Source organism: Typopeltis vanoorti, chromosome 13 (genome assembly GCF_054136105.1).
Source record: "Typopeltis vanoorti isolate ZY-2024b chromosome 13, IOZ_Tvanoo_1.0, whole genome shotgun sequence".
In the NCBI taxonomy this organism is placed as follows: Eukaryota; Metazoa; Arthropoda; class Arachnida; order Uropygi; family Thelyphonidae; genus Typopeltis; species Typopeltis vanoorti.
In genome coordinates, this window is record NC_143561.1 from 77,575,032 (window position 1) to 77,593,525 (window position 18,494).

The 18,494-nt window shown below is 36.2% G+C and overlaps 1 protein-coding gene across 1 annotated transcript in view; it reads left to right on the forward strand.

The window, feature by feature from the left end:
• The window catches only part of Rheb (Ras homolog enriched in brain), a 146,220-nt gene that overhangs the window by 72,770 nt on the left and 54,956 nt on the right, over positions 1 to 18,494 (forward strand). Inside the window, exon 5 of the mRNA XM_090402874.1 lies at positions 13,290 to 13,346. Coding sequence (XP_090259000.1) covers positions 13,290 to 13,346 — 57 coding nt within the window. The remainder of the gene's footprint in view (positions 1 to 13,289; positions 13,347 to 18,494) is intronic.

An 18,494-nucleotide genomic window follows, 5' to 3' on the forward strand; every position in this document is an offset into this window, starting at 1 on the left:
TTACTCAACCATAGTATGAATTGTGGTGAAAGGGTGTGTGTGTGTGTGTGTGCTTATATACACTGTGGTTTCATTTCAGCAACAAAGAGAACATCTTTAAAAGAAGTTAAAACAGCCAAATTCAAATTATCCAGATCATTTGGAAGATCTGGCATATTTCTTTTTAATTTTGTCATTAGTTCATTGTTTTTAGTTTGTTACATGCTACAATAGGGTGACCAACTCTCCCGTATTTTAGCTCATTTTTTTTGGATCATCCCGGCTCCCATGTTGATCTTCAAATACTCTCGTATTTTTCATAATCAATCATTGTCATTAATTTTTCAATGTATATTATAACCGCCAAATACAATTTGACACTAATATTGATAGTTTGTAAAATTCTAATTGATACAATTCTGTTCCGGCCAACAAACATACATGGGTGTTCCGGCAACGATGTTATATCGTTGCGTTGATCTTGTAACTTTTGCCGCTATTTTAATAATTGATACCCATTTGGAATAATCAAATCGTTGATAGCAATTTTCAATATAACTACCAGATTTTGTTTGTCTGTTTCCTATCTTGCATTCTTACCAGCCATTGTGCCTGCATTCATTCTCAAAGTATTTTCAGTATCCTTGAACATAGAGCGCCATAGTATATTTTCATGATGGGTAGATGGTGAAACGGAAAGTAATAATGTAAAAATGCCACCAAAAAAGAAATATAAATATTTGTGTGTTTATCTGAAGAAATGGGAAGAACAGTACTCATGGCTAAAACCCGTGCCATCCAATGTTCACAAAGCTAATTGTATATTATATAAACGTGACTTCAGTATCTCAGTATTCAGAAGTATTGAACAGAAGTGGGTGAATATATTTACTGAATTAAATAACAAGAAAATCAATGTTCCAAATCTTGGTAAAATTTTAGGCTTTGTGTTAAGTATTCCAGGCTCAAATGCCCACACTGAGAGAATGTTCTCAATGATGAACAATAAATGGACAGATCAGAGAAATCAAAGTAGCTTAGAATTAATTAAATTAGAACTAATTGTAGTGATCAATTTTGATTATGATTATAAAGAGTTTTTGCAGTTTTCACAAGGAGACAAGAAAATCAAAGCTGCTGCAGCATCTGTTGATAAATATAAGTTTAATCTAAGAGGTATGGATATTTTAATTGTATATAAGTATAAATGTTTAAAATTATTTTAAATATTTTGATGTGCTATAATTTAAATTGCTATTTGTATATTTTAAATATGAACCATCCTATCAATTATTGTAGGATTCACGTCCCAAAATTTTCGCTAAAATTTGTCGCTAAAATCAATCTCCCTTATTTTCATGTTTCAAAAGTTGGTCACCCTGTGCTAGAAGCTACTTCTGTTTCAAAACCTTCTAACCAATTACCAGTCTTCTGACAAAACAGTTTGTTCATTTCACTCTCTCATCTATCAAAGTTCACTGTAGCTGAGTTATAAAGAGAAATTATGTAGAGAAATGCTTCTTCCAATTTTTATGTATGCATCATGGACAAGTTTCTCCTCACTTGAAACATCTGTTGAAGTATCTGGAAGGACTCACTACTGGGATCTTGGATATCCTTGATTTGTCATTATGTGGTATATTGTGTGTGTATAGAGTGGATTTATCACTCTTGAAGGATAAGTAACTTTTTTGTATTTTAGTTGATAATATTAGGTTAACTTATTGTAGTTTTTATTGTGTATGATTGAATGAGCTATTTAGTTGGTAAGTAAACTTTGTATTTTTTTTTTGTTTAAAAAATACAAAGCTATCATACCATATTACGATATGGTATGACAGTTGTACGTGGTAGAGCAATGGCGGAAAAGACCACATTGTCGGATGATTTGAATTTGCAATGTGCAGTCTGTGTGAAATGTATTTGTCGAGAAAATTAAAAGATATGTGGAAGTAAATTGAAACTGGAGAGAGAGAGTGTGTATTAAATGTTTCAAAAGTGAGTACCAATTGGGTGATGTGAATGCAGCAAATGTTAGTAGTAGAGTGGACAGTACTGACAGTAGGATGGAAAATGATGTTTTTAATATCAAATGTGCTGCCATGAAAATAGAAGAGAACGAAATGGGCATTAATCAAGAAATAGCATGGTTGAATGTTATTCTTCACAGGACAGTTGCAGAAATATTGCAGAAGTGGAAGAGATTAGCAGTGTTGAAAAGAGAAGGAAACAGGTGGTCTGAAGTAATTATAAAGAACGAGCAAACAAGTTAAGGAGAAAATTATATACGGAAACTCAATCAATCCAAATCAGACAGAGCAATCGGCATATCCACCGTTCCCAACCAAATGACAAAAATATCATCGATGTAATGTAACCAAATTTTTAGTTTCTTCTGATAGATTTTAATGCATTAGTTTGGAAATTTTCCATAAACAGGTTGGCTAAGGCTAGAGTGGCGGGGGAGGGGGGGGAGGACCATGGCAATTCCTTCTTTTTTTGTTCCTAGTATTTGTCATTAAATATGAAAAATAAAAGTGTTTTCCATGCAATGTTTGAATAGTCCTACAGTGTCTGGTGGGAAAAGATTTACAAGTGGATCCACTGTGTCATTTCTGGGTACATTGGTGAAGAGACTGACTAAATTGAAACTTGCCATGGATTCTCCCCATTTCTCCAGACTTAGTCAACCTGTTTATGGAAAATTTCAAAATGAATGCATTAAAAACCTATCAGGAAAAGCCAATGCGTTATGTTGATACTTTCATCATTTGATTGGGAAAGGTGGATGAGCTGATTGCTTTTAAAGATTATCTGAACTACTTATATCATAATATAAAATTCACTCTTGAACTAGAACTACACGAAAAATTATCTTTCCTGATATCCTTGGCAAAGTAAACGAACAGGGAAAAAGGTTATCCTTCTGTGTATACAGAAAACCTTCCCACAATGGGAAGATTTTTAAATGCCTCTTCACACCACCACCATATACAATTTAAACTTGAGACAAGGCATACAGTATATCAAATACTTCGATTATAAGGAACGAAGAACTGCACTACCTGAAACAGAACCTCGCACTTAAGTTTTGAACCCAAGATGATCAGAAAAATTCTAAATACATGTCCTGCAACTCCCTTACTTAAACAAGATTTCAAGAATGCAATCATGCTGCCTTGTATCAAGAATGTCACAGCCAAAGTGGCTGCTTTGCTCTGCAAGTACAATGTAAAAGTGGATTTTTTTTTTTTTTTGCCTTTACAAAAAAAAAATCTCAAGATTCCTACATCCATCAAAAGCTCCACATTACCTCATGAAAAAACCAGGCATCTGTGAGATTCATTTTGCTCTTGTGGCATTTGTTACATAGGCCAGACAGGAAGGTTGGGAAAGATCCAGATGTCTGAACATGTAAAAGATGTCGAAAAAAGAAGAGGGCATAAATCAGGCCTGGAATTCCACATTACGCAATGCAATAAAAATCAAGGCTTAATTTTACATCAAGTTTGGTCTGATTTCATCAAAAATTTAACTGCCACGGACCTAGGATATAGCATCCACAGAACGTGATAGCAACAACTAGCAATGTTCCAACATGCATACAGTAATGAATTTATCATTTGTGTTCTGGTTTACCAATTATATTTAACAGTTGTCAAGTTATCTAAAACATCTAATATGTGTAATTAAATGTTAATAGGCTTTTGTTCTGTAAAACTTCTGTACCACTACCCCTGATGATGTAAATCATATGATGCACAAAACTTGTCGGGTTTTAGCTGCTTATTTTTAACGAACTCCTTATTTATATTACAATGTGGTCTCAGCACTGAAAACTTCCCACAGAACTTCTTAACCACAGAAATCTACATGTATAAGAGCGAGGAGTTTTTGGCATTGGTTGGTGCAACTTTGCCAAAAGTTATAGGCATTAGTGTGACCTGGCTAACAGCAGATGATGTAATAATTACAGAGATAGAATGTGAAGGGTTTAGTATTTTCAGGGAAGATAGGATGGGGGGAACGGGTACTACTGAATGATAGCAGATGAATTGCAGCCAAAAAGAATAGGAAATAGTTGGGAGGGTGGCTGTTCATTTAAAGCAGTCTGGTAATGAGATTAAGGTCAGTAGGATAAAATATATAGTTCGTTATTGATATAGGCCAGGGAGTTCCAAGGTTGATCTGGAAGACATGCATCGGCAAATGATGTACAGGGCGAGTGATCATTATGGGGGACTTCTATGAGATATAGACCGGGAAGGAAGAAAGATCACATGGCAAGAAGAAAATGGAATTTATACATCTACCGAGAGAGATAATTACTTGATACAGCATGTGATAAAGGTTTGAGAGTATTGTACCTGGTCACAGGATCAAAAAAGCTATCCATAACCAAGGTGACCACATTGCCTCCAATTGGTGAAAGTAGCCATGTGGTCACTTTCACTAATTGGACACAAGATTGTGATCATCATGTGGTCACAAGGGTATATCATTCTAGTTGAGGTTACTTCTTTAACATATGTGACAGACACAAATGTGGAACAGAAGTGGATGAATTGGAGTTTCTTAGGATATTGCAGAATCTCAATGTAGATATGGCTGTGGGATGAGACAGAATATCAGCTCGAGTTTTGAGAGAATGTGCAAGGGAACTTGCAATGCCTCTTTAAGTCTCAGCACAAGAGAGTGGAAAGAGGGCAAAATAATTCCCTTGCATAAGGGAGGTTCTAAGACTGCAGTAGCAAATTACAGACCAATCAATATCTCAGGTGTGGTGGTAAAAGTACTGGTAAAATTGGTCAAAAAAGAGAATTCAAGAATCGGTGGGTAAAAATATGATACCGTATGAAGGGCAACATAGCTTTGTGAAGGGTTGGTCATGCCTTAATAATTTACTGTCTTTTTATAATAGAGTAACAGCAGAGTTGAATAAAGGAAATGACTGCACGGTGATTGAAATTCTGCTAGATTTTGCACATTTGACAGAATACCAAATCGAACACTTATACAAATTAGAACAAACGGGGATGAATATGACACTTGTTATGTGAATAAGAGAGTAGCTGCTTCACAGATATCAAAAAGTGGTATATGGAGGGCAGAATTGAGGCAAAAGCAGGTGACTAGTGGTGTGCCACAAGGTTCTGTTCTGGGACCATTGCTGTTTAATTTGTACATAAATGATATAGGAAATAACCTGAAGGGAAATATTCAGCTGCTTGTTGATGTGAAATTAGATAGTACAGGAATACCTTGTATAGCGCAGTTAATTGGTTCCAAGAAGCGTCCGCGCTATGCAAAACCGCATTGTTCAAGGTCTATTTATAAAGGTTTTCAATTTAATTTGTTTATTACAAAAATTTAGGATAATAAAAATGAAAAAAAAATTGTTATTTTTATTAACTAAATAACAAATAAAATCCTTTTAAACTGATATAAAAGTTGTAGAAAACAAAACAAATATTGCTTCAATTTTAGCATACAGTAATTTGCTTTTTACTAAAGTAGTTTTTTAGTGTTCGTTGAACTATCCTTGTCTTCTTTGTCTCTTCAAGTACTAGATCTCTGTAGTAGCATTTGATGGCATTATTGAGACTTTGTCTCACTTTGCTTCTTTCCAAATTCGGGTCAGCATTTATGAGAAAGTCGGAAACTTTGTCAATTTTTCTCACAAAAGTGGAAAGGTCAGAAAGCTCATCTTAGTCTTCTTCTGCTTCATAGGCTCGATGTTGTTCCAACTTCAAAAGGGTTTCATCATCCAGATCATTTGAATGAGAATCGATGCATTCGTTCACATTGTTACAATCTAAACTTGTAAAACCAAGATCTTTGCAAATCTGCACAATTTCTGTTGAGAATTCCTCTTTTTGTGTTGCAAAGGTAACAAAGTCCTTTGAACAGTGCAGAAAGATATTATGCCATACGGCTCTCGTGTTGCTTTGAGCCACCTCTTGCCAAGATTCATAAATATTTTCGATGGCATCTTTTATGTTAAATTTCTTCCAAAATTCACTCAAAGTCCAAGAATCTTCTTCTGCTGCAGCTTTAATAGCTTGAGCAAAAGTTCATCTTAAATAGTTAGCCTCGAAAGTGGAGATAACGCTTTGATCCATCGGCTGCAGAATTGATGTTGTGTTTGGAGGAAAAAAATGAATCTTGACATTTTCATCTAAGTCAGTCAATAGAGTTGGATGGCCTGGCACATTGTCTAATAAAAGCAAAATTTTGAAAGGAATATCATTCTTTTTACAATAGCTTTTAACTTTAGGGCAAAAACAAGTTTTAAACCAGTGTTCGAAAAAAATTGAACGAGTCACCCATGCTTTTTTATTCGAACACCGATGAACAGGTAAAATTGTTTTTTGTAAAGCCCTTAAGAGCACTTGGGTTTTCCGCTCTGTACACTAACAGTGGCTTCAATTTTAAATCATCTGATGCATTACCTCCTAGTAAAAATGTCAATCGGTCTTTTGACACTTTGTACCTAGCTTGTGTTTATTCCTTCTCTGCTAGAAATGTGCGCAATGGCATTCTTTTCCAGAACAAGCCAGTCTCGTCAGTTAAAAATTTAATCTCAAAAATTTAACTTATTGAGAAGGAAGGCTACATCTGTGTAGCCTTCCTTCTCAATAAGCTCCTTCAATTCATTGAGAAATAATTGTGCAGTTTTAGTGTCAGCACTTGCGCTTTCACCTTGGATTCTTACGTTATGGAGTCCCATAATCTTTTTGAAATTGTAGAACCACCTGCGACTTGCTATAAAAATTTCTGGTTGTACCTCCTTCATTTTCGCTTTCATTTTCTTTTATTTTGTCATATAGACTTGTTGCTTTTGCCTGGATTATCATTTGACTCCATGGAATCTTTTTCTGATTACAATCTTCAATCAAGATCATTAGAAGGTGTTCCATATTTTCCATTGTAGAAGATCGAGTTCTCGTGATCACTTTTGACATATAAGAAGCAGTGCTCATTTCATGTTGTTTAATATTTTCTTTGCTCTGAATAATTGTTCGTACAGATGACTCATTTATTGAATTCTCACGTGCTATTTTAGCAAATGAAGCGCCATTCTCGTGACATTTTATAATTTCAAGTTGCTTCTCTAATGTCAACCACTTGCATTTTTTTGTTACTCCAACAGCGTCTTCTTTGTTTTGTCTCTTTTCATTCATACTTAAATAATAAAAAAATATTAAATACTAATATTAACGTAAATAATGAAATGCCGCGGAGAAAGGACGCGTCTGTGTGAGAGCCAATCGAATAACTACTGCATAGACGTGGCTCTCGACTGTCACTTGCGGCGCCTGGGAGTCACCGGTCAGTGTTGACAATGTTAGTGTAATAATAAAAACCGCATTAGTCCAAAACCAGCGTTGTTCAAAACTGCGCTATACAAAGTATTCCTGTAATAGTTAATCAAGACGATGTGGAGAGCTTGCAGGATGTCAATATGGGCAAAAGTAATGCGTGTCAGTTTAATGTGAAGAAATGTAAAGTTATGCAATTTGTGTTAAATAGATTACAAGCTGTGTATCACATTGATGGCACTGTACTCCAGGAAATAGATAAAGCTAGAGATTTAGATGTGGTGGTAGACAGAGTTGAAGTTTAGAGGACATATTGCTAAGGTAGCCCATAAGATTACTTGGCTATTGAAGAACACATTAACGAGTAGAGATAAGGAAGTTGTTATTCATCTTGATATGTCCATGTCTAGATTACTATGCTCAAGCAGAGGCGTAGCTAGGGGGTGGTGGAAGGGGCGGTCCACCCCAGGTTGCACTTTGAATCTTTTTGAACTTTTGCAATTAATTCTAAAATACAACCTCAAGAACTCATTTCCAAATATTGTAGTATTACTATGAATTTTCCCCCAATTGCTGTAAGTGTTGCTAGTTGTGAGAGGTTTTTCTAAATAAAATTGATTAAGAATTACCTACATCACTATGAAATAGACTTCGCCAATGTCATTGATGATTTTGCTAACAGAAAAGTAAGAAAAATAACATTTTAGAATGTTGAAATTAAAGTTTTACTTCAAAAATAAACAGTCGTTTAATTTATTTCCCTATACGTCATCAGGGACCGCCCCAGGTGGCAAAAGCTCTAGCTACACCACTGTGCTCAAGTCTGGTCCCCTGGGTTGCTTGGGGATGAGAAAGTGGTGGAGAAGATTCAGAGGCAAGTGACCAAGATAGTGAGTGGTCTGTGGATTGTTCCCTATAAAGATAGAATGAGGGTGTGTGGATTGTTTCAGCACTTGGCTGGAAGAACTAGAACAAGGTGTCATCCCTGGAAATTGAATAAATGTGTGGTTAGTAGAGCTGTGAGGACTAGATTTTTTGCTTGGAGAGTTGTGAATGAATGGAATGGACTGCTGTCAGTTGTGAGTGCTTTATCTGTTAATGAGTTCAAGGAGAAGTATGATAGATTGTGCAGATAGTTTTGGGTCTCCTGTGATGAGTCTTTGGACTCCATGGAAGTGCCCATACAATAATAATAATAAGTATTATTATATAAGTAGACTTGAGTTTAAAACAGGGTTAAGAGAGATAAATAGTGCCATCTGTTATCATAGATTTGGAATTACTTCATATTTTGGAAACAACAGCAAGATGTATCTTTCAGAATATCTTCATGCAAGGTAATTCTTAGTGGGGCAAACAGTGTTTAAAGGAATTACTGTATTTTTCCATGTATAAAACGAACCCTACTTTTTTGAACTCAAATTTAAGAAATCGATATTTTAAACATCTCCAGTGTCTAATCATATACTCAGTGGAAGGAGGTCCAAACTGTCTCTCTGAAGCTTTATTTCCATGTTCTTTTGCATAATTGATGACTTTTAACTTGAATTTTGAAGAATATGACAATCTTTTTTTATTTTCGGACATTTTTATGGGCTAGTGCTCAAAATATTGTTAATGCATTAACTTACCCCACCAACGAGTTGCAGACTTATGATGATTGGCGGAGGCTTGTTCGTGGAGACAAGGTACCAGCAGTTTCGCAATGCAACCGCGGGCCTCTCGACTGGTTACCCCTTGTGTATAAGATGACCCCCAATTTTTGGTCTAAAAATTTTAGAAAAAAGTATCGTCTTATACATGGAAAAATATGGTAAGTTTATTATTTATGTAAGATTCTATCTCCTGGGAAAATACTTCATTATTACCTTCATTGGAGGCTTCTCATGATCAAATGACTTCATAGTGAATGAAATAATGTTTTAAAATGAAAAGAAAATAAGGCAATGTATTTTGAATGTGTTTAGAACGATGCTGAAAATCCACTCACCACTTCATGTCCAGTAACTCACAAACTTGGAATAGGCAAACTGTTCCACTCACAGTTCTGTGAGAAAATCTACCGCTCACCCCTTTCTTAACCACACAAACTTAACTTCCACAGATGCCCCCTTGTCCTTTCCCCATCTTCCATATAATAAAAAATTTTATCAGCTGATATCCTATTGACCGATGCCTTCTTAAAAGTTTATAGATCTCTATCATATCACCTCTCTTTCTCCTGTCTACCAGTGTCTGCACTCCACTTACTCTCCATCTGTCCTCGTAATCTACATTCCATTATCCCAATATCATCTTTGTCGCTCTTTACATCCTTTCGACAATTTTTTTTATCCTCTGATACAACCACACAATAGTTGTGGGTGTATCAAGGTCTTGTAAAGAGGCAAAATAACTTCACGTCAACATTGCAATTATTGTCTGAGTTGTATTTGCATTTTTGTTATGTAACTTCAACTTTCTACCCACCATAACTCCAAGATCTCTAGCTGCGTCAGTTACTGCAAGCACATTTCCACCAATATCTATTGGATATCTCATTATGCTAAAGTATTTACATTTACTGACACTGAATTGGCAGCCATTATTGCTTCCTCACACTTCCAGCCTATTCATATTACTCTGTTAATGCTATATCATTGTCTTGCTTATCTTTGTATCATCAGCAGTTGACGATTTTCTGTGAGGCCCTTCTCAGTATCATTAATATACAATTTAAACTGTTCCAAAGACTGATCCCTGAGGCACACCACTGGTCACATCCTCCATATAGTAATTGATACCTGTCCCTCAGCCACTCATTTATCCAAGCCAGTAGTTTATATCCCAGTCCCATATTCTCCAGCTTTATGCAACCGATTTTCATGTGGTATCCTATCAAATGCCTTAGCAAAGTCCAGTAGTATCATAGTGTATCTGTTCCCTTTATTCAACTCATCTGTAACATTATTATGAAATATGAGCAAGTTGCTCAGATATGTTAGATATGAGGATTTAGTAAAACCTCATATTGTAAATCCTTGCAAAGTATAGTTTGTTTGTCCACCCATTTCTGTATGCAAGTTTTTACCAACATTTCTTCACAATCACTGCAGAGATACTAATAGATTTGATAGTTGCACATCACTCTTTGCACCACCTTTGTGCGTTGAATACATATATATATGGAAGTGATTTTCTCCTTATCTGTGTTGTGTTATCTGGACATCATACACTGACCACATAACTTTAGTTGCTTCAGCCAAATATTTCACACTCGAATATTTCACTTCATCTATCTTCTTTAATTGTCGTCTTATATTTTAATTAAGAATAGTATTTAGTAAATTAAAGATACCAAGAAATTTTATACTTGATTTAATCCTTTATCCAAGCACTTGGATAGAGGATTAAATTAAGTATATAATTTCTTGGTATCTTTAATTTATAGTATAACCAAGTGAAAAACTTGCAAAAGCATAGTACTATGTTTAACAAACATGTTATTTTTACACTTAAGACACAATTAGGTTCTAATTTTAGAGTTGTGATATTCAGGCTAATTTGGAAGTAACATGAATTTGTTTTGTTTATAAAAGATTACTCCAGTCTTGGGTACAACATTGGTTCTTGAACCTGTGACAAAAAGGGATACAGAGATTGTTTGTTAAAGAAATCTTAAATCTAAGATGAAAAATCAGTAACTGCAGCTTATATGTGACTTAAATATGTATTCTGTTAGTAGGCTTTTGCATTTGTTTATTTATAATGGTATGTTGCTTTCAATTGAATTTTTGATATATGTTTTCACAACAGTTCATGAAGTTTGTTGTAAATTGCAATATTTAGAAAGTGTTGAGTAATGTTACTTTGTAAAAAAAAATAGTGTGTTAAAAAAGTTTATATGGTTTTCGAAATGTTAATTCATTTGTAGCTACGTATATGTATAATTTTGTTTTAATTCAGTGAGCAGTACATCGGTATGTTTCATCCTGTGAGGATATTAGCATGAAATCATTAGAAGCTCAAGTGTAGCAGGGAGTGGGAAAATACGACTTGCTCTTGAGTGAGTAAGAGATATATATGAAGAGTTGAGTAAACTTGATGTCAATAAGGCAGTACGACTTTGACGTAATCACTACATGCCTTAAGGGAATGTTCCAGGGAGTTAGCATCACCTTGGCTTATCTGGTTATTGGTCTGTTTTGCTGAGTGGTTAGCATACTTGCTCCCCAACCAACAAGTCGTGGGTTCGAATGCTACCACAGACATGGATGCTTGCGATTGTCTTTAGGTGGAAGATGAATTTCATTGCATGGTGTGAGATCATTGTCCCACTTATTGGAGGCCCTAAGTGGCTGAAGAAATAAAAATAAAAAATCCTCAGCCCACCCATGGTACAGATGTACTATAGGTTTAGTAATAACCTTTCATGGGTGGTAACCACATAAAAAATAAAATTAAATTAAAAAAAAAAAAAAAACTGTTACAAAGAGGTCTTGCAACAGCACAAGTCCCAAAGGAGTGGAAGGTAAAATTGTTCCACTTCACAGAAATAGTTATAAGGCTACTAATTATATGCCAGATCTATAATCTGGAGTTCTTAAGGTGTTGGAGAGGTATGATGAGAGCTTAGGATACAGAAGTAGGTTGATAAAAGTATTCTTTGTGAGTGTCAGCATGGGTATATTAAAGGGAGGTCATGTTTTACACTTTACTTGTATACTATAACAAGGTGACAGATGTGAGGGAGATACATATACGAGTGGTATACTTTTGCAAAGGCTTTCGATAGATTGCCAAAGCAATATGGTAACTACATTGGAGCAAATAGGATGGGATGCTAGAGTTGGATAGATGACTGGCTGTCAGATAGAAATCAGCAAGTTGTGTATGGGGATGCAGTATCCTGAAATTGGAGTCATTAGTGGTATGCCACAGGGATCTTTTTTGGGGCCATTGTTGCTCAATGTGTATGTTAATGATATTGAGGCGGTTTAATTCAAGATATGCAACTGTTTACAGATGATGCAAAATTGGAAAGAACAACGAGTAGTCAAGCTGATGAATAGATTGTATAAGTTCAATTCAATGTTGCAAAGTGTTAAAAAAAACTTATTCTGAAATGTGGGTTGGCAGGGATGAGATGTGAAGTATATGCTTGGGGGGGGGGGGGGGGGGAGTTGAAAGAGGTTAAGGATATGAGATCGGAAGTGGTGGGGAACAAGGACCCCATCTGTGCATATGTTTAACAGCAAATGTAGTCATTTTTTCCCTTCCTATATTAATCAATATACTCAATATTAACATCCTTGTTTATTTTGGATATTTAATGGGACATTCAAAATTCATTTCACTACTTTAAGAAGGCAAGTATAATAAATTTAGTTTAATCCTTTATCCAAGTGTGAGCAAACAAAGTTTGCGCCTGAAAGTATCTTCAGGACTGGGGTAAGGTGGTACAACACCAGGGCAACTCGTTGCAAAGGTGGAGCAAGCTACCAACACTCCTGTCTCAGTATCTCCTATAATGCAAAACACATCTCCTTGCGGATATGTCTCATTTTATGCATTAAGGGAAGGGCCACTACCCAGACTAGTTTCGACCTTTATTGAGGTCTCTTCAGTGGGAGCCAGGCCCAAGTGGAGATACCAGGCAGAAGCATTAGCAGGACATCTCTACCTACAGGAGTTGTACCACCTTACCCCAGTCCTGAAGATACTTTCAGGCGCAAACTTTGTTTGCTCACACTTGGATAAAGGATTAAACTAAATTTATTATACTTTAACCAAGTGAAAAATAAACTTTCAATTTCAATAAGAAGGCAAGTGTTAATTTAAGTCAAAGATATTTGATAATTTTAATACTATGATAAAGTATGAACAATTCAAATGTTGCTGATTTGAATTTATTCCTAGCAGTAAAATACTATATTGGTATTTTTGAATTCCAATTTAGGACACTTAATTATCAGAATTCCTGATGGCAAATTTTTTTTCACCTTTTAGTTTTGAAATAGTACAAATCATTTATCAGAGGTTGTTGGATATGACAGGAAAAGTTCAGTAAGTATTATAAGCATATTGAATTATTAAAATTTGTACTGTGATTTACAGTACAATTAATGTATTCACAGTACAATTATTTAATTTGTATAAAAATTAAATAATTGTACTGTGTATAAACTTTTCTTAATTTTTGTGTGTGTCTTGTAATCTTCAATCAGAAAAGTCATTATCCTTGATTTTAATAATTTCTTAGACTGTGATCTGTAACTTTTCTGATATTCACTTTCTCTCAGTAAGGTAAAGATTTCTATTGGTGATTAGTAATTATCTCTTAAAATTATTTATCAACTCTTACAATGGATGACTTACAGGGACACCACTGAACAGTTTGTTATAGTGGGTAGTTTGCATTAGTGTTCATTTATGCTAGGCATTGTGGCCTATGGGAGTTTCTTTGAGATTTTCTCATTGGTTTGTTATAGTGAATGAGTCATGTTAGAAATTTAATAGTGGAACAACACCGGGGAAGGATTAAAAATAATTAATTCTTCCAAATTTTTTATCCCAATTACAGAGACATTATCAGGGATATGTGTGTTAAGGCTTAAGTGCTGCAAGGACATCATTTTGAAGGTTTAATGGAGTATTGACAGTACTAAGAAAGGATTAAATAATATATTTTAATGTTTCCCATTATTTCGTATGTCACTAATCAGGGAGTAAAATTAACACCCACAAAGGCAACAAACACAGTACTAAATGAAACGTGAATATGACTCAAGTCCTGTCTAGGTGGTGTGCTCACTATGGGTGCTTTGGGATCTCTGAGGATTAATGTTTCCAAAATGTTGGAAAGTTTTTTGCGGCCATATTTTTTTAAAATTCGGTTGGTTTTTGAGTGCTGCTGCAGATTTCAAGAACAGTCTTAAAATTTTTATTAAATTTACTGCGATGGAACGTGGTAGTTTTTTTTTTTTTTCAGAAGATCATTTAAAAAAGATAACTGGAATAATATAAAAGATGAATAATAATACAGTCGTATCTCTTGCTAATGAATTGAGAAAAACTGAAAGGAACAGTTTGTTACAGTGGAAGGTTCTTCATAACAGCATTGATGCCAATGGAGTTTTAGCTGAGATTTCATGAATGAATGCACTATAATAATACTGAGTGATGACTGGTTCTGCTTCTGATAGTTTCATGTTTTTAAATTGCATTTAAGACATTTTGATTGCGTTATCTAGCTCGATGTAGCTAGTTTTTCAGTGCACATATTCCTAACTTCCATATTATCACTGCATTCATCATACAGTATGTACAAAAATTATGCATAATGGATGCATAACTGGACAATGAGACTTGTGCTTATGGTGCCACAGAAGATTCTGCCAAATTAGAAATGGAAGAATTTTTGGAGCCATTAGAGAAGACAACTGGCACAATGAAAAAGGAAAAGTTGGTCCTTGCTGGAGATCTAAATAGAAGAATAGGAAATGATTACCAGGCATATAGAAACGATGATGATAGAAATGTTTTAGGAAAATTTGGAGAAAAATGCAAAGCTAATAATCATGGTAAATTCCTGCTCCATTTCTGTTCAGGACATGGATTAGTTATTACTAACAATTTCAAATATAAAAATGTGCACAAATTTTGAAGGTTTAATGGGGTCTTGATTGACTATTTCTTGCATCTTCACATGGAGAGAAGATGCAAGAAATAGTCATTCTCATTCTATGTTATGGTTGATAGCAAATGGTTTTGCACTGGTTCATGACAAATGAGTATACAGAGTATTTGAAAACAGAAGTGATCACTATCTTGTTGTGAGCAGAATAAAATCGAATTTCATATTAAAAAGAAGAGTGTATAAGAAAGTTTTAAATCTAATCATAGTTGAGGCAGCTTTCAGAGATGAACTATGCACAAATGCACATAGTTCACCTCTGAATACACAAACATCATTGAAATAAAAATGAAAGAGTTTGAAAACAAGAACCAAACTTTGGAGTTTTAGTGTAGATTCAACCAGGGAAGCATGCAGTGAGGTTTTCTGTAAGGATAGCAAATTAAAAACTTCATGGTGGATGCAGGAAGTTAGAGACAGTCAAGGAAAAGAAGAAAGCATACTGAAAATTCCTAGCAAGTAAGTCAGCTTGTGCTCTTAGAGAATACTGAAAAAAATGTAAGAAAGCAAAGCACTGTGTAAAACTAGCTAAACAAAAGTCATGGGAAGACTTTGGTAAGAACATAGAAAATAAATATCAGGAAGGTGGCAAAATATTCTGTGGGCTATTGAAGGCAGTTAGAAATGGAGCAAAAAGTGTGATAAAAGGAATCAGAGATGATAAAGGTGACATGAAAACTGAAGATAAAGATATTGTAGATGTTTGAAGTAATTACTTTGAAACACTGCTAAATAAAACAAGCAGTATCGGCACAGTGGTAGATGCTCACATATGGAAGTATAAAAGTTTTTCAGTGGCTGCATTGCAGAATTCAGATGGCTTGGTCAGAGGGTCAAATTCCAGATGATTGGAGCAGATATCTTATAGTACACATCTATAAAAAAAAAAGGGAAATAAAACATAATGTGAGAATTACAGAGGTATTTTCCTACTGAGTGTTCCTAGTAAGATTTATGTAAGTATACTTGAGAAACAGCTAAGAGCAATTGTGGAAGGGAAGCTTGGTCAAGAAAAAACTGGGTTCAGGCCAAATACGAGGGTGGTCTGAAAAGTTCTTTGCCTAACAATGACAAACGAATTTATAATTTAAAAATTATTTTTATTTTTCAACTTCATCTCCCTTAAGACTAATACATTTATTCCAGCGATGCTCCAGCACCATTATCCTATACCTGTATTGTTTCTCAGTAAGATCTGCAAAATAACACTCGGCTGCAATCACCTCTTGATTCGAAGAAAAACTCTGACCAGCGAGGTAGAGTTTGTCCTGGGAAGAAATAGAAGTCAGAGGGAGCCAAATCTGTGGGGTAGGGTGGATGTTCCAACAATTCATAGTACAGATCCCTTAATTTTCCCATTGCCAAAACACCTTTGTGGGTAGGTACATTGTCCTGATGAAAGATGATTTTTTCTTCTGCAAACCGGGTCTTTCTCAAGAATTTTTTCATCTAGTCTGGTTAAAAGATTGGAATAATATGCCCCAAGATGGGTGCAAGCGTGGCACCCATCTTGTGCAAAGCTTTTTCATTTGTAATTTTTCATGCAAAATATATCCTACACATTCTTTTGAAATGCCTATAGTCTCAGCAATTTCATGCACTTTGACTTGCCAGTCATCCAATACTATATCATGCACTTGATCAATGATTTCTGGTGGTGTTACACTTTTTGGACATCCTTCATATGGATCATCTTCAAGGCTGGTACAGCCACGTTTAATCTCAGCAGCCCATTTCTTAATTGTCGAAAATGAAGGAGAAGAGCGCCTATAAACTTTTATGAACTTCAAATGAATGTCGTTTGCTGTTAAACCTTCTTTTACAAAGAATTTTCCCCCCCCCCCCACCCCCCCCCCCCCCCACCCCCCCCCCCCCCCACCCCCCCCCCCCCCCACCCCCCCCCCCCCCCACCCCCCCCCCCCCCCACCCCCCCCCCCCCCCACCCCCCCCCCCCCCCACCCCCCCCCCCCCCCACCCCCCCCCCCCCCCACCCCCCCCCCCCCCCACCCCCCCCCCCCCCCACCCCCCCCCCCCCCCACCCCCCCCCCCCCCCACCCCCCCCCCCCCCCACCCCCCCCCCCCCCCACCCCCCCCCCCCCCCACCCCCCCCCCCCCCCACCCCCCCCCCCCCCCACCCCCCCCCCCCCCCACCCCCCCCCCCCCCCACCCCCCCCCCCCCCCACCCCCCCCCCCCCCCACCCCCCCCCCCCCCCACCCCCCCCCCCCCCCACCCCCCCCCCCCCCCACCCCCCCCCCCCCCCACCCCCCCCCCCCCCCACCCCCCCCCCCCCCCACCCCCCCCCCCCCCCACCCCCCCCCCCCCCCACCCCCCCATCTGTTTCATTATAACAAAAAAAGAATAAACATAATTAAGTTATTAATTATTTAAGCCCCTTCGTGACTCATAGGCCACCGTGTATGTTATTGGAATTTTTAGATTGCTGAGAAAATTCAGTATTGTTTAAATAAATTAAATGCATAAATGAAATGCCAGTGTGCTTTAATACATGTGTAAAAAAATAATAATAATAATAAATAAATAAAAATAAACACAACTCATGGATGCCCTGTACAATATAGAAGGGAAATAATTTTTAGAATTTGATTTTTTAGTGAAAATAAAATATTGCATGTAATTTTTTTTTTTTTTTACAGAATAGTAAGCTTAAAGCAAAAAGTATAGTCTTTGTGCATATGTACCCTAAAATTGAAAATGAAGTACTATACAATTTTGCTAAATATCATTTTAAATATAAAAAATTATATTTGTAAAAATAAGATATATTTTATATGAAAAATGTAGTATTTTTATGTAAATTGGTAATTATCAATTTATTTAATGCTAATGGTGGTGATTTTTTTATATAGATGGACTAAACTAGAGTTAATAACTAACACTGCAGCAAACAAGGCGCAAATATTAGTCACTCATCAACAGATGTTCACTACTTGTATCTGTATCTAGATCACAAATAAATAAATGTGCCGACAGTTGTGTGCCAGTGAACTGTTAGGCGATGGCAGGGCAGACATCTGATAATGCAAAGCTTGTATATGTAATATCTAAAAAGTCAATTGTCAATAATGATTTAGATCATTTATGACCAACGTTGCAATTTCTTATATTTGATGAAAGACTAACATTAACTGATCACTGTCAGCAATTAGTAAATTAGTACGTCCAGAAACCGAGAGAGAGGTTCAAAAAATTAAATTTCACAAAAAATGAAGATGAGCTATCATGATGTGGCCATTGTTGGCAGTGGCTGGTTAATATTATTTCAGTCTGTATAATACATTATCATTTTAATTAATTTATTGTTATTTTCATTTACAAAGACTAAAAAACTTGATCCTGGGTCTTAAAAATCGTGGGACCCAGGGAATCCAACCCCCTTGGGACTGGTTGTAGCCAATTGATTCAGTTAAAGTTTTGATAGTGAGAAGCTCTTGTTATAAGGAGGAGATCATATGTTATGTACATTATTAAGAATTTTACTACCCTTTTTTTTTGGGGG